At 37.8% G+C, this 18,157-nt stretch overlaps 1 protein-coding gene across 1 annotated transcript in view; it reads left to right on the top strand.

Moving 5' to 3' along the window:
• The first annotated feature begins 3,858 nt into the window (after window positions 1–3,858).
• DRGX (dorsal root ganglia homeobox) overlaps window positions 3,859–18,157 on the top strand; it is a 321,676-nt gene continuing 307,377 nt past the window's right edge. The window contains exons 1-3 of the mRNA XM_040436173.1: window positions 3,859–3,892; window positions 5,399–5,496; window positions 7,078–7,179. Coding sequence (XP_040292107.1) covers window positions 3,859–3,892; window positions 5,399–5,496; window positions 7,078–7,179 — 234 coding nt within the window. The remainder of the gene's footprint in view (window positions 3,893–5,398; window positions 5,497–7,077; window positions 7,180–18,157) is intronic.

Genomic DNA, 18,157 nt, shown 5'->3' with positions numbered 1-18,157 from the left:
CGAAATCTGCCCTTCAAAAGCCATATAGCGGTTCTTTCCTTCTGCGCCCTGCCGTGTGCCCATACAGCAGTTTACTGCCACATATGGGGTGTTTCTGTAAACTACAGAATCAGGGCAATAAATATTGAGTTTGGTTTGGCTGTTAACCCTTGCTTTGTTACTGGAAAAAATGGACTAAAATGTAAAATCTGCCAAAAAAGTGAAATTCTGAAATTTCATCTCCATTTTCCATTAATTCTTGTGGAACACCTAAAGGGTTAACAACGTTTGTAAAATCAGTTTTGAATACCTTGAGGGGTGTAATTTCTAAAATGGGGTCATTTTTGGGTGGTTTCTATTATGTAAGCCTCACAAAGTGACTTCGGACCTGAACTGGTCCATAAAAAGTGGGTTTTGGAAATTTTAAGAAAAATTTCAAGACTTGCTTCTAAACTTCTAAGCCTTGTAAGGTCCCCAAAAAATAAAATGGCATTCCCAAAATGATCCAAACATGAAGTAGACATATGGGGAATGTAAATTAATAACTATTTTTGGAGGTATTACTATGTATTATAGAAGTAGAGAAATTGAAACTTGGAAATTTGCACATTTTTCCCAATGTTTGGTAAATTTGGTATTTTTTTATATATAAAAATTAATTTTTTTGACTCCATTTTACCAGTGTCATGAAGTACAATATGTGACGAGAAAACAATCTCGGAATGGCTTGGATAAGTAAAAGCGTTTTAAAGTTATTACCACACAAAGTGACACATGTCAGATTTGCAAAAATCTGTCCGGTCCTTAAGGTGAAAAATGGCCCGGTCCTTAAGGGGTTAAGCAAAGATTCATTCATGTTATACATTTATAGTGTTATATTCATTATTTTGTAACCTCATGGAGTGAAATGTTCATCACTTCTTTCTGTACACCCCAGAGGATAACCTGACAGGGACTTCACCTGGGTGTACATTACATTTTCTTAAATGGAAAAAAGCTAATATATTCCCTAGTGAATTCCTGAAAAGCTTCCTACTAATGGATGGAGTCTGTGTGAAGTAATCTATTTCAGCTAGGTTTGTTGTCTAAACACATTGATTCTAAGAGATCCAAGACAAGGGAGAGTTCCAGCGGCTTGACGTGAGAGGGTAAACGCCCGCGGTGATGTCTGGGCTTCAAATTCAGGCCCATTATTAACCCTTCATTTCTCTGTGGAATAGATGGGATGGGCGGCATGATGCAGGATACTATAAATGCTCCTTGGTGTTACATCTCTGTCTACATTGAATATGTCCATGTTTATAAAATATTAACCCTAAAACTAACAGTCTATGCAACAAGGCAGACAACAGCAACCTCTCAACAGCTGTCTGACTTTAGAACTCCTGATGTATCTTGAGTGGGTCATCAGGCAAACTTTATTTTCAGCGGTGCATAAATTAATTACACGCATTTAATAACCAAAATATCATTAGATTTCCCCTTTAATATCATCAAGGCAATGCGCCAGGGAAGCTCTTAATAGTTCAGAGGGCCATAACAGGCTATTATCCTTGTGTAATGCTATTACAGAGCCAATTAGGTACCATTACTCTGTTTTTTTTTTCCCTTTTTCTGTTTATGTGATCTGATCCAATCAGTAGCCTCTGACTTGAATGCTTCAAGCTTGGATACTTTAGAGTTTGAGCTAAGCTATGAGATGCTCTCCATCCATCCATCCCTCCCTCCCTTCGTCTCTGATGCATTTTAAAAACTAATTGCTGGGGTCCCGCTGCATATTATTTACAGAGGAAGGAGGCCATAAATCCAGCTACCCCATGCTGAGAAGAAAATCAAACTTTGGATGTACAAGCGCCTACAAAGCGCAGCTCTGCGCTACCAGCTCCCTAAAAGCCATCCACACTGACAATTAGAGGGCTGATTGCCAGTTACAAGCCAACAGCTCGGAACCTAAGGGCATCTCGAGCAATCTGTGCCACAGAAGAAGGAGGAGGTTAGAAACACTAGAGAGCCTGTCACTTGCGTCCTGGGAACAAGCTTCAATACATTGTATCCGAGAGAGGGAAAAAAGGCGAAATATTTGCTGGAGTACGACCCTGTAGGTCCAGACTTCTCAAGGGACTGAAGAACCACGGTCAGCCATCTCACTACAGTTGTAACCTTGGTCAGAAACTCTGATACACTGCATGCCCCATACCCAAACCCAGAACAAGCAGTAGCAGTGGAGAAACCTCTACATACGAGGCTGATTCTATTCCTTTACTGGGGATGGGCGCAGGATCTATCAATACTGCATTCTGAATGAAAGGTATACAGCAAGCATGCTGCAGATACCCCGGCCATTACCCACGAGAGGAGACCCCTTGACTCATCGCTGATCGTCACTCAGCTCTGCCTCGTGCCGGCAGAAGAAGGAGGCTTTTAAACGGCTGCTGTTTGCTGAGACGTGACGCGCCGCACCTCGTGACTCATTAGTGGTACCCAGCAGACCTATCCATGCTACTGCCTGTACACAGCGCAGCAAATAATCCGATTAGGGCCAATTATGCGTGAGATTATAAAGGCGAGGCAGGCAGCATCCCGGCGCACACAGGCAGCTGGCCTTCCAGCACCAGGAAGCGGACAGCTGCAGTTACCTGCTTCATCTCTCCGACCTGAGCTACTTCTCACCTACTCTCCAGTTAGTCCCCTGGTAAATCAGAAGCTTTCTTCCAGTGGACTGTAGATTATGCTAGCCTACATTTAAGAGAATTCATTGTTAGCCCCTGTACTGTAGGATTGCCCTCTTCCTGATACTGGTTCTGAGTCCAGAACATCCTAGTGCAAGGCATTTAAACTCCTTTGAATCCAGGTAAGAAAGCAGCTTCTCTGACTTTGGCATGGATAAACTATGTTCCTGTGCGATCAGTTATGTATTGTTTATTACTACTAAATGCACTTTGGTGAGATTTCAGGCAAACACATTCATCATTTTATGAAGTCTTTTGTTTTCAGTTTAGTATTGTCCAAAAAAGCAGGAAGGGAAAAATCACAGGTCGATCTTTATTGGTTTTTGAAAACTGTATAATGATTTACTACCTGGTGTCCCTCAGGTCCCTTCATCCAGAGTTTATCTCCTTTATTTAAAATTGTATCTGAATCAAGAGCCGGCTGACAGAGGTTGGGACCTACCTTTCCTACACAAGCTTTTAGAGAACGTGTAGGCAATTACTGTCAAAGACTTGCTAGATTTGTGACAGCTTGCTACATTTTTTTCTTTTGGCTTTAGTTCATTGGATCTATCTATCTATCTATCTATCTATCTATCTATCTATCTATCTATCCATCTAATTCAGAAGAAACCTGCACAGCTGCAAGTTGGTGGGTGCTATCACTCCAAGACCCAAGGCCAATGTATTGCCTGCAATACTTCTAGAGAATGAAGCAGCACTCCAAAGGCTATGGTGAAAAATGCTAGGCTCTCTTACATGGACAAATAAAGAGAACCTTCTCATTTTTTTCACCATGGAGTGCTGCCTCATTCTTTTGGACTCTCTATCTATCTATCTATCTATCTATCTATCTATCTATCTATCTATCTATCTATCATCTTTTTCATATAATCAATATGTATGTCATTCTAAGGTATCTCTATTCAATATGTATCTCATATGAACCTATTATCTATCTATCTATCTATCTATCTATCTATCTATCTATCTATCTATCTATCTATCTATTATCTATCTATCTATTATCTATTTGTTGTAAGACAGCTATCACTTTGTTACCCACTTCTGTTGATGTAACATGTACCGTATATCAATATTAAGAATGAAAAAATATCCTTGTCAAACGTCTCTTTTAATCGACTCCTTTTGCAGGTATAAATCTAGGGAAATGTTTTACTTCCATTGTCCTCCTCAGCTGGAAGGTGAGAACATACTTTTAATTATAATTACATATACAGATGTTACAGTTAAACTATGTATGATGCAGGATGTTATATTATTTTTTGCTGCTACTTTTTAAAAGCTGTAGAAACAAACAGGTTCCCAAAATGTTACTTTACTTACAACCTGAGCACTAGGTTCTGTCATTTCTGAAACCATTGTACTACTTATACTAGACTGTCACCACTACTACTATTACTACTTAGAATATACTGCAGTAAAGTATATTAAACCCTGTAGGATGAAGGACAATCTTTCCATGGTGTTTCCTTTATTTAAGCCCCCCCCCCCCCTTGTCTCCAGAGGTTTTTTCAACGGTTAAAAAGAGCTCACTAATGTTGCATAAAATATTAAGCAAACCTAAAAGTGTTCCATTTGGTTCAGTAAAATACTGGGGGATGTAACTGGGCTGTATGGAGGGTAAAGCCTGCCTCTCCCACCTGCTCACTGGAGCCTGAGGGCACAGTAGATAGATCTAGCGCCACAGATGTTCACTGTCCAGGCTTTGGTCACAGTTACAGGCTCTAGCACAGTTTTTCCAGCACATCAATCTTTCATGTTGTTTTAAAAACATTCGATGGAAAAAAAAAAAGAGAAAACAATAAAAGACATCACAACCCTTTTAGTGCCTGGGGGTGGACAGCAGAATGCAGTGTTTGTTGACCCTTTTTGTCCCTCAAGGGGTTAAACATCTAATCTCAATTAACAGTACAAAGTTTTGCCTCAGGTGCATACATGTGGGAATAAAGGCAGCTACTAATTAATAAATACAATCAATTATCGACTTAATTAAATAATAAATCTTTTTTATTAGATTTTTTTTAATAACGTCTGGATATTGTCATGTCACAGGAAGCCTATATTATATTAGGAGAGGAATGTTTAAACATTAATTCAGTTCTGCCCCTTTAATCACTACAACTATTACGTTATAACCATTTCCTTTCTCATATCCGTGTCATTTTGCTTCTTTTTGGAAATTTTGAATAAAACATCCGATGTTTGGTTCAATTAAAATGTATTTATTATTGCTGACCTTAAATAAAACGTTTACTTGCTACAATTTCGCATAATATAATTTATTTGATAAAAAATAAAAAAACATAATAGCCTGTGGGGATAGAATCGAATACAATATAATTACTTATGACTAGATTAACCTATTGATCTCTGATCTCCCGAGTTATGAATCTGATATTTACAATGAATTCTTATTTTATTGAGGAAAACTTCCCGATGCCCCGCAGTTTAGTGCCCTCACGATCATTTTTCCGTCAATGATGATGTTTAGGTTAAATTGTCGCTACTGTTATTTCATGTGCAGAGGTGAGGCGATTTATTGCGATCACTGTATATAGAAGAATGTAGTCTAGAGATGATGGTCTGAAAATAGCGGTATCTAGCTGAACCTCTGACCTTCTGGTCAGCTTCTTCTGGACCAGCGCTGGTCAGTTGAACTGGCTTTAACCGTAGCTTGTTTTCAGTAGGTTCTCCTCCATTCGGGGGACATTCGGCAACTGAATTTGATGATGGATTTCTACGCAGGAAACAGCGGAGGAATCGAACCACTTTTACTCTGCAACAGGTATAGAAACTTTGAGAAGAAATATTTGGGGTGTCACCACTCTTGTGGAAATAGATAGATAGATAGATAGATAGAAGGGTTGAGGAATGGATATATGTGACATAACAGATGTAAATAAGAGCCGAAATGGTAGTAAGACCTATGAGTTAATGGATGTAGACAGATAATAGATTACAGATAGGCAGTGATATATACAATTTTTATAATCCCAAATTTACTTTGTATGAACAGGATCTGGAGATCTTATAGAAAAGTCCTATTTCAATATTATGCCTGTACAGATTCACCAGTTTCTCTCATTGTATCAAGTAGGCAGAAAAGTTACAGATATTATTCATTTAGACTAGAACAAGATATAAGGCAGTGTCTGAATGCAGCTTTGGTTTGATGTTAAGAATGTAATCAGGTTTACTTGTACTTCAACATTTTTTACTTTTTTTATATTTAAAAAACCTCAAATTTATTGTCTTGATGGAGAAAGCTTCACTATCTTCATTACTTGTAACAAAATGTAACATGATTTATTTATGTATGCAAGAAAGGCAGAATAATGGAAATACAAATATTATTGTAAATGTTATTCAAGAAAAACTTCTGAACAATGATAACCTGACAATACTGATAGCTAACAATCTATGATAATGCATATACCTTATTCTGTTGGTACCTGACAGGGTCACACTTAGGTTAGAATCCTAAATATGTGCTTCTATAGATACAGTTCAGGTTCCTACCAAAACAAATTTGCACTGAAAAAAAACACACCAGATTAACTGTATTCATGTGTTTTTGGCCACCTGGCATTTACAGCATTTTTTGTTGCATTTTTCTGGTCTTTTTTTTTTTTTTTGTAGTGTGTTTGTGGTAGTGTTTTCTTCATGGCATTTTTACCCTATAGAGAAAGTGAAGTGAAACTGTATGAAAAGCAAGGGCTACAGCATGCTATTTTTTTTTTTAAAGAAGCTAAAAAGACAAAAAGGGCCTGATTAAGAAGGAATCCAGTACTAAAAGACACTTGATCTGCATGTCATATTGCCCATAAACCCTCATCTCAAATCTGGAGCTGGCATTTTATTGCAAAAATGCCATAAAAAATGCAAAAATGCAGAAACCCTATTATTAACCCACCCTTTTAGCTGTAAATATTTAAATCTTGTAGGTATCCATTCTCCCACCTCTTAAGCTGCAAGAGCTACTACTTCTTATTGATTTGTTTTATATTATACTATATATATATATATATATATATATATATATATATATATATATTTGCACTGATAGTTTTAGTATGATTTAATGGAGTAGTATATAGTGAAAATGATCCTGGAGCACAGCCTGCAAAAAATTGTATTTCGTATAATCTTATACTGTTGTGTGTTTTCAGTCCACAAAGCTTAAAGTTCTATATAGCAGCTGGAATAATTCAGAAGGAATTCAATAGTTTATCTGCACCTTGTTAAAACCCACCTCTTGTGCTTGGCATCTTTCCTACCACCACCCTCCACTTTGTTTAGCTTTGAAATCTTCTAGTAATTAGCCATGAGAGGCTCACCCTGCTGATACTTGCCTACTTTAATGCAGCTGGAAGCACTAGAGGCTGTTTTCTCTCAGACTCACTATCCTGATGTGTTTACCCGAGAAGAGCTTGCCATGAAAATTAACTTGACAGAAGCCAGAGTGCAGGTAAGAAACCTGAAGTGTCAACACTTATTCAGCAGACTCATTTCATTGCTGGCAGAATGTGATTGTATTTATATATTTAGCAATTTTTGTTCATTTAATGAACCAGAGTTGTATTTAGAAATAAGAGAGCTATGTGTTATTGTTTTTTAGGGGTACTCCACTATTAGGGTATGGACACACAGTCAGAATTGAATTCAAGAATGAGGAATGGCATCTTTCCTTTATACATTCTCTCCTTTTATGATCCACTCCTGATTTTGGCTTCCAAAACTGCATCAGGAAACCTGACCATGTGGCCATACCCTTACTGGGTCCCATATAAGTTGAACTGTCACCATGTCTGCCTTTTTTCTGAATTTTAGGCCAACATTGATCATATCAGAATGCTTATTACAGACCAGCCAACATTATACTTTATATCTATAAAGGAGAGTTTATATCATTGTTATTTTTACGTTGTTTTGATCCTTTTTGGCATCCGTTTGAGCCATTTCTGTCTGAGAACCATTTTTTTAGATGGAAAAAAAGTAATGGAGAGTTCATATCACCATTATTTTTATGTTCCTCTGATCCATCAGTTGCATGCAGAACTTTTTTCTCCATCAAAAAAAATGCATCTCAGACAGAAATGGCTCAAATCGAAGCCAAATTTGCATAACTGATGAACATGATCTATTTTTTACAGGATCCATTTTTTTTTCTTTATTATTCTGTACTTATGATGGATCAGAAGAACGGAAAAATAACGGTGATGTGAACTCTCCCTAAGACACTTAAATTACTATTGCACTTATAATACACAATTAATAACAGTGCTTAACACAACCTAACATTCAATTACTCAAGGACTAGTAAATGCAGGAAGGCCCGTTTCTCCTCTGTAGAGGGATTCATTAATTGTGAATGCTGGGAAGTAACGGACAAACACACAAAATCCAACACAAAGGTGTTCTTCAATATTCACAGTAAATGAAATTTTTATTGTTCATGTTCACTGCTAATGCTCATATACCTTTTATTATTCCTGTCTGAAGTATGTAATAAACTATTCATAGGATATAGTTTTCTCCATATAAGGACCAGGTATTCAGTTAATCAATCTACTGAGGAAAATTCATGTATACAATAAAGTAGAATGCAACATTGACACTTGTGCCAGTGCAGTATATGCAAGCAATAAATGGAATTCAATCTATCTATTCTTCAAGCGATAATGGAATAAGATTCTTGATGTTACCTATGTTTTTAAATTGTTGTGAACCATAAGCACATTTTGGAGAAAAGAATCAGCAATATCTTCAGCTTTTGTTCACAACTATTTTTAGAAACAAATATTACCTGAATAAGGCTAGGGCAGTGAACCTTTTTGTCTGCAGTCCAAAGTAATAAATTCTGTTGTATGCAATTTTGTGGACTGTAGCTGTCCAATAGTTAAAGGGAATATGTCATCAGAAAATAACATATTTTATAATTTAATTTTTTATGTAAAACATGTTTTAAAGAAGTTTGGTGATGATATTTTTAATTCTTTCATAACACTACATACGTTAAAAATAAATAAATAAAATCCTGCCATTTTCATAGTGACCACTAAGCCTAATATTATCAACATAGGATTACAATGACAGATATCACTGATGATAGATAGATAAATCCTTGTTCAATAACCTCTGCACAGGTCACAGAGTATGCCTAAGACTCTCCCATAGCCGTCAATAAGTCCCCTCCAGACCATTGTCTCTATGGCCCATGGTGGCTGCTTTAAAGCATATCTCTAAATGCTGTTAACAACAGCTCAGGCAATATAGCTGCCCCCATAATTGTATTAAGAAATAGAATTTAAAAAAAATCTATAATCATAAAATAAAAAGAGATTAGAAAAAAGGTACAGAAAAAATATACTGTAGATGACACACTTTGTTTAACATAAATCAGTAGCACTACAAAAAATAGCAGTATAAGCCCAGGACTAAGCCCCACTGGTTTACTAAAATGAGACTATTGGACAATGTTGTTTAGGGCTCATGCACACAAACGTATTTTTTGTACGTGTCCGTTCTATTTATAAACGGAAATGACTGTGTTCTGCAAAAAACTAAAAGGTCATATTATTGTTTGCATTACGGACAGGGATAAGTCTGTTTTATTAGGGGCTGACCATTCTGTTCTGCAAAATGTGGACTGAACACGACCGGTTTGGCGGATCCACAATTGGCAGACCACAAAACACCAACAGTGATGTGCATGAACCCTTACAATGTAACTTGTCAAATTTAGTGCCTGCACACTTAAATAAATGACTCGCTGTCACACTCAAATAGCAGTACATCATATGTGCACTATTTATATCTACTTACTTCCTTGTAATGGTTTCATGTTAATGCTCGTATAAATTGGAAAGATAGCTTTGCTTGATATTTGAACAATGTTTGGGCTAATCTATTCCCTTTGTTGAAACACGAGAATGTGACAACAATAATATAAATAATTCCAAGATCCAATTTGCAAGATTAAGTATATATGAATAATTGTTTAGTACTGTATCTTGCTTTTCTAGCAAGCTGTAAATGCAGGTGGTTTTGAAGCTGTAGGCATTATGAACTAACAACTTTCACATTAGCGTTGTTAGAATCCGCCAGGCAGTTCCGGCAACGGAACTGCCGAATAGCTTTTTTTTCGGGATACGTTATCCATTAGATGTGTCTCATCCGGTATCATCGGAAATAACGGATCCGGTATTTACATTTCTTCAAAGATCTAAAGCGAAAGTAGCTCCTCCTATATCCCGACGCATGAGCAGACTGGAAAACCGGATCCGGCGATGCGGCAATTTCCGAAACACTTGGTACATCTTTATGGAAATTAATGCCGGATCCGGAAAGTGTGGTATTGTTCCGGAATTTTGTCCGGAAAAAATATTGCAGCAAGCTGCGGTATTTTGTCCGGTCAAATACCGTACAAGGGACGGAAAGGAAGGCATCCTGATGCATACTGAATGGATTGCTTTCTATTCAGAATGCATTAGGACAAAACTGATGCATTTTTTTCCGGTATTGAGACCATTTACCGAATTTCAATACAGGAAAAGAATAACGCTAGTGTGAAAGTACCCTTAGCTGGAAATTTGCAAGAGCAAGCATTGAGTTCCTACATTTGAGTTTGCTCTTAATAACCTCACGGTTTGTATTTTTTTAAAACATGTCCATTGCCAATAATTCAGTCATTATGGTTTGTTGTACTTTTGTATTTGACATTTATAGAATTCAGGTCATGTTCATTAGAAGATCATAGGTAAAAATATGGATAGTAAAATTGGGTTGCATTTTGTATGGTACATAGGGCAAGGAAAGCAGACGTGCAGAGCTTTTTTCATTGGTTCCTGACATTAGTCGAAGGAGTTGTTTCACACAAATGGCATTTATCATGTAGAAAAAGTTAATACAAGGCACTTACTAATGTATAGTGATTGACCATATTGCCTCCTTTGCTAGCTTCATTCATTTTTCAGTTGATGAGACCCTTTACAGATTTTTGAGCGGGCTCTTCAAGCTTCAAGTTATGTTTTCCACATAGTAGATGATAACACATGGGTTATATATTGAAGCTCTTCTTTGTTGTTCACAACCCAGATAATGTGCTAGTTGCCACTCAATTTTTTTATTGAGTGATTGATTGAGTAAATTTGCTTGGGCAAGCTTAGTTAAATCATGTTAAATCTGCTCACGCATCCAGAAATAAGTGTGTTATCAAGCACTGGGTAATTTCACACTTGAACAAATTTCTTTAGAATCTTCTCAATTAAGATCTTTTAATTAGGATTGTTTTGTGGTACAAAGCAATTAGCAAACAGAAAAGATCACAGTGTTATATGACTTACCACTGCTATGTATTTATACATTTGTTGCATACATTGGCGATTTCCCTCTCATGTATTAAGTGCAGTACAATTCCCCCATATGCAAATACAACTGCTACAAATGACTACAGTTTAAGGGGTTGTCCAACTTTTTTTTTTTACTATTTTTTTTTTACATTTGCACCCAGCCAGCAATACATGTGGAAAACTTCACGACACCTGTTCCTTGTGGCTCTAATCTGGCATCCTGGCTCTCTTCACTGGTCTTCCAGTACCCAACAGTCAACTTCTGCATGCGGTTCACATGCACTTCTACAGTGAATAACCTGCATCACCAGTGTTGGTCATGTGCAGCTTGGGGGCACATCAGCGCTGAGGCCAGTCATTGATTTTAGTGGCACATATGACCTCATCCATGCAGAAGTTGACAGATGGGATTGGAGGACCAGTGAAGAGATTCAGGGAAGCAGAATGGAGCTGTGTGGAACAGGTTAGTATGGATTTTTACACAGGCACAGCTGGCAGGGCTTCAAATGAAAAAGAAAAAACCTGGACAACCCCTTTAAAGGGGTTGTCCTGGTTCAGAGCTGAACCCAGACATACCCATAATTTCACCCAGGCTGCCCCTCTCATATCATGCTCCGATGCTCTCCCTTGTCCTGCGCAGTATTGCGCAGGGCAAGAGCTATTTTATTTACCATAACACACTGCCGGGGCGGAGGCTTCCTCCCAGCAGTGTGTTTGGTGACGTCACCGGCTCTGATGGGCTGGCTTTAGCGCTGCCCTAGGCATTTTACAGGCTAGGGCAGAGCTAAAGCCCGCCCATCAATGCCGGTGACTTTACGGGGATCACTGCTGGGAGGAAGCCTCTGCCTGGCAGCCCTAAGGAGAGCCCGGTTCATCACCGGAACTCCAGAAAATGCCTTTGCCCTGTGCGATTCAGCGCAGCGCAAGGGAGAGCATCGGAGCATGAACTGCTCCGATGCTCAAGTCAGGGGAGCTGCCTGGGTGGAAATGGGGATATGTCCTTGTTCAGCTCTGAACCCGGACAACCCCTTTAATATTTATTTTATCATCTATGTTAGGGCTCGTTCACATGAACGTTTTTTGCGTTCCGTATACAGTCCGTATCTGGAACCATTCATTTCAATAGTTCTGCAAAAAACGGAATGTACTCCGTATGCATTCCATTTCCATATTTCCATTATTCCGTTCCGTTGAAAGATAGAACATGTCCTATTATTGGCAGCAAATCAAGTTCCATGGCTCTATTCAAGTCAATGGGTCCGTAAAAAAAACAGAACACATACAGAATGTACTCCGTATGTCTTCCGTATCCGTTCTGTTTTTGCGGAACCATCTATTGAAAATATTATGCCCAGCCCAATTTTTTCTATGTAATTACTGTATACTGTATATGCCATATGGAAAAAACGGAATGGAAAAACGGAACAGAACCGGAAACACTACAGAAAAAAAAAATGGAAAAACGGATAAAGGAAAAACGACCCGCAAAACACTGAAAAAGACATACGGTCGTGTGAACGAGCCCTTATTCAACAGATCCTGCAGCAATATAAATATAGGGTAATCAATGTCTTTATTAAGCATTTTCTATCAAGTCACCAGAAGAATTTTGTATATGTATAAATTGTAGCAGCAATTAAGATTATGATCTTCTGTAGTAATGTGAACATGTTCTGGTTTAGATATTGCCTCTGAATGGCAAAAATGTTGCAGTGTTCCTCCCTTCCCAACCCTTTTCTCCTGATATCAGTTCAGAGAGCACATTTGGCCACTGAGAGCAAATGAAGGCTATCTGTCACTTTCACCGTGCACTTTAATAACATCAACATAATGTGGAATATTAGATTAGCTTGATTAATCGGTCATTCATAATTAACTAGTGATAATGTTCTACACTAATTTGTCCGCGTCTCTAAGGTATTGGATTGCATCAGAGAACATCCATTTCCTTGCACTAGAAAAAAAAGGGAAAAAAGAGAGATAGAGAATAGTGGCTACCAGCTCTGGTTCAACATTACAGTTGGTCTCTGATATGAAGACCTGGGAGTTTTCACTAAAATATGTATTTATATTTATTTGGTCTGTATGATTGTTCCCACTTTTACTTCTGGTATATAGACCCTACATAAAATAATTATTTACAGGAAACATTCTTGCATATCAGTATATTTTCCAATATGAGGCCTCTTGCACATGACCAAATGGCTTTTTCAGTATTTTGCAGTCCGCAAAAAACGAGCCACAAAAAATACGGATGACGTCCGCGTACATTTTGTTTTTTGTGGAACGGAACAGCTGGCCCCTGATAGAACAGTACTATCCTTCTCCGTTATGTGGACAATAATAGGACATGTTCTATCTTTGAACGGAATGGAAAAACAAAAATACGGAAACGGCATTCAATGGATCCGTTTTTTTGCAGATCCATTGAAATGAATGGTTCCGTATATGGTCCTTATACGGAACGCAAAAAATGGAACGTAAAAAAACTTTCGTCTGCAAGAGGCCTGATAAGTATTTTGTATTCAGGAAAGGATTAAAAGGAATAAAAAAATATTTTGCTTATACTTAATCTATAGTTTTGTAACATAGACTGATGATACTATATTTAATATGACATGTCTGTTCTCACTGTGCACAATTTAAAATGATTGCAGATATATTGAAGCTTACTTTTTGTGTCTCTAGTCACATTTCCCAGGTCAGGCAAATAATTAAAGCAGAGTTTTCCCTAGCCTCACAGGCCCTTTCATCTATTTTCACAACTGTAAGTGAGATGAATTGGACAATTAGTGGCCTTAGGGGTGGTATCAGAGCGATGGTTCCCACTCCCTCTTCAATGTACACAATCACTGTATCCATATTCAGGCCAGTTTTGCTGTATCAGTCTTTTCTTAAATCCCATAAGTAGTATAGTAAATTGAAAACATGCACAAATAAAAAAGACCAATGAAAGCATGATCTTTTGAAAGCTAAATAATGTTCTGAAATTGATTATAACAGACATTGTCCAAGATCTTCTCTACCACAGTTAAGTTGTAAAGTGTTGTGTTCAGTGTTCTAACATATGGATGGATGTGCTGCAAGATTCTCTAGAGGGAAGGTCTGGCTGTGTACCCAAGTTCCTCAGATTTGCATTTATTAATTTATATTTAGTGTTTTTACCTTTCTGTTTTTGTAAATACATTACCTGTTATTTCTTGCTTTAGCGTCCTTACACACGAGTTTTGTCTGCTATTTTTTTTATCACTAAATAGAGCCAGTTTTTTTAAGTGTTTTTTGTGACATTTCTTTTGGCATTTTTTGTGTGTTTGCCCACAGTGTGTTTGCCCACTCGCATGTTCTTCATGGCTAGTTTTCCCTATAGAGAAGGTGATTTGAAAACACCTGAAAAAGCACCAAGAGCTACAGCAGGCTGCATTTTTGAAAAAAAAAAGGCACGGAGAAAAGAAAAACACACCGAAATAACAAAAATGATTGCATATCCTCCTTTCATATTTCCCATGGGCTTTCAGCTACCATCCGGAGCTGGCATTTTTATTGCAAAAAAAACACATGAAAAAAAAGTAAAAAAAAAAAAGAAAAAGTGAGGGAAAATGCCTTTTCCCATTTATTTTGTAATAGAGAAACGTGAACAATACTAATAAGGGTGGGTTCACATCTGCGTTCTGGATTCCGTTATGGCTTTCTGTTATAACATGGTTATAACGGAAAATAACGGCATCCATAAGACGGAAGGACGGATCCGTTATACTGCCCTTAGACTTGTATTATGACGGAATGCAAAACGGAAGCCTTTAAAAGGCATTCCGTCTTAATAGAAGTCTATGGGAATCATAACGGACCTGTCCCGTTTCCGTTATGCACAAAGGAGAAAAAAGTCCTGTCGACAGGACTTTGTTTTCTGTCTTGCATAACGGGAACCAGACGGATCCGTTATGATTCCCATAGACTTCTATGAAGACGGAGCAAAACGGAATGCCTTAAAGGCTTCCGTTTTGACTTCCGTCTTATGGATTCCATTGTTTTCCATTATAACCATGTTATAACGGAAAACCATAATGGAATCCAGAACGCAGATGTGAACCCACCCTAACTAACATATGCATCTATTGAGATCAATTGTTAGGAATTGAGGAGATATGAATGTATCATCATGTTAAAAAACCTAAACATTTATCTCATTGTCAGAATATTGCAATCGCATTGAGAAGGAGATTGGGCATGTGTTGGCTATGTGAAAACTAAGGAGAGGGGTTACATATGGATTACTCTATCAACCATTCAATGAAGATTAATGGGCAAGAGATAACAGCTTCATGTTGTCAAACAAAAACTTAAATGGGGAAATGAACGAGTTTCTCCTCAGCCCGCTAGTGCAAAGTCATTAAAATATGATAATGAAAAATAACTCAATTAAAGAGCCTTCCAGCTCTGACCTTCTCTCTATTAACAGACAAAGCTTGTGCACAAGTGACCTAAATTTAGACTAAAGATTCTCATTACTCAGCGATTGCCGATGCGTGGGATTAAAGGCTACTTAAATATAATAAAGAGAATCATTAATTACCGATAACTAATAAACACCCATGAATTCAAATAGGAGCAAAACTTTATCCTGTTAACTATTTCATTGCTGGATTGAACACAGTTTCATCAAAAGACAATACATACGACATTACACCCATTTATGTAAGCATTAATGTTATTTAAACCTTAGAATTAATCTAAGACTTTTTTAAAGGCTATGCACATCTTCAGGGGAATTTTTTTCATGATTTTACTTATTTTGTTCTTTATTAAGCATTTTTAGCAATTTTTGTACAGTTCTCTGAACTCCTGACACCAGATAAACACTCATTATAGCTAAATTCCTATGAAACTGACAGGAATATGGCTTATCAGAGGTCAGTACAGAGATCTGTATGATGATCTATTTATACACAGGACTGTGACTGTGATGAGGGGACATCCTCTATGTCTAGAGGAAAGAAGGTTTGTACACAAACATAGAAGAGGATTCTTCACATGGAGCAGGCTAAACTGGATGGACGCATGTCTTTTTTTTTCAGCCTTATAAACTATGTTACTATAGTATAATAGTTTATATGTTACTTACTCAGCTTATATGACCGAGTACAAGCTGTCAGGAATTCAGAAATTATGGCTCCATATTCAGTAACCAGAAAAGCAACATGATGGGACTCAATGTAAAACAGAAAGTGACAGTGTACAGATAGACAGAAACTTAACCCTGTAGGACAAAAACTGGAAAAAAGTTTCATAAAGACCAATTGAAAAAATAATTTTAGCTCAAAGTTAGTAAAATTTGAGATGTGGCAATAGACTTTCTATGGAGATCAACTTGATTCCTGTCCTACAGTGAGGAGAAATAATGCGCTAATTGCGCACTTCTTTCTCGTTCTCGAGTCCAGTGGGGGTTTCAGCGCTCAGATCTCCATCAATTTAAACTTGATATGTCCCAAAAACATCTCAAAAGTTTAATGAACGTAAAGTGCCACTTTAAGACTGTGAACTGTTTCTGATATGACTATCTCCTGAGGTAGACTAGTCTATAGATTATGTTCTTATGGTGAAGAAGGCAAGAAGCCTTGTTGCCTCTGATGACTGAACTTTTTCTCTCCAGCTTTTCTTCAGCTTTTTCATATATTTATATAGGTTAATCACGTCCCCTCTAAGATGCCTCTTCTCAGGACTAAATACGTTTAATCTTTCATCATAACTTAGACCTTCTATGCATCTTATCAGTTTAATGATTATTCTTTGTATTTTGTCTGACTCCAGGGCATCTTTTCTATGGATTGGTGCCCACAGCTTATTCCAGATCATGCCACACCAAAGCTTTGCAAAATTGCAATATTGTATCCCTTTCCTGTAAGTCCATGCTCCTTTTAGTACAGGACAGTATTCTGCTGGCCTTAGGAACAGCTGATTGACATTGCATGCTGTTATTTAGTCTATGACCTACAAGTACAACCAAATTCTTTCTACAAGTGACTCTCTCAGTGTTACTTGCCCCTAGAACATGTGATGCACATAGATTACTACTACTCAGGTGCATAACTTTAAATTTATTCATACTGAATCTCATTTGCCAAGTTTATGCCCAAACACTCAGAATGTCCAAGTCAGCTTGTGGTGTATGGACATCCTCCATAGACCGCATATTATTACATAGCTTGGTGTCATCTCCACAAATAGAAACGGTGCTATTAATCCCATCCTTGTTATCATTAATAAATAAATAGGGGACCCAGCACTGAGCCTTGGGGTACACCACTTATAACCCAGGACCATTCAGAATAGAAATCATTGACTACAACTCTTTGGACAACTTCCTTCAGCCAGTTTGCAATCCAAATACAAACTTTTTTTTCTAGGCCTATAGATAGGGTTGAGCGAACCCGAACTGTAAAGTTCGGGTTCGTACCGAACTTTAGTATTTTTGGACCCCGGACCCGAACCCAAAAATTTCAGTAAAAGTTTGGGTTCGGAGTTCAGCGCTTTCTTGGCGCTTTTTGAAAGGCTGCAGAGCAGCCAATCAACAAGCAGTTAACTGTCTGACCTTAGAAGCCATCACAGCCATGCCTACTAATGGCATGGCTGTGATTGGCCAGTGTAGCATGTGACCCAGCCTCTATATAAGCTGGAGTCACGTAGCGCTGCACGTCACTCTGCTGTGCTTAGTGTAGGGAGAGGATGCTGCTGGTGATTTCAGGGAGAGAATAGAACTGAATCTTTGCTCAAAATCTGAATCTAACTCAGCGATCTACATACATTGTGTTTTGAGGGTGCAGGGAATTTTTTTTTTATCCTGCCCTGAGCCCAGTGACTGAAAAAAAATAACTTTAATAAGTCAGTTAGGTGGGCGGCGGCGGCCATTTTATGCCAACTCAGTGCACCAGCACTGCATCTGAGCTTTTGGGACATTGAAAATCCCAATTTTTTTGGGCAATTTACAACATCTGGTGTATTTGCAGGCTTAGTCAGTGTGCAATTTAAGCTAGAAATACAGCCATCATTTTCTGGGGTTTTAAAAACACACTTTTTTGCCAAACACCAGTATTTTCCTGA

The sequence above is a fragment of the Bufo bufo genome, chromosome 6, assembly GCF_905171765.1.
Source record: "Bufo bufo chromosome 6, aBufBuf1.1, whole genome shotgun sequence".
NCBI lineage: Eukaryota > Metazoa > Chordata > Amphibia > Anura > Bufonidae > Bufo > Bufo bufo.
This window is presented reverse-complemented; position numbering and strand designations above follow the sequence as displayed.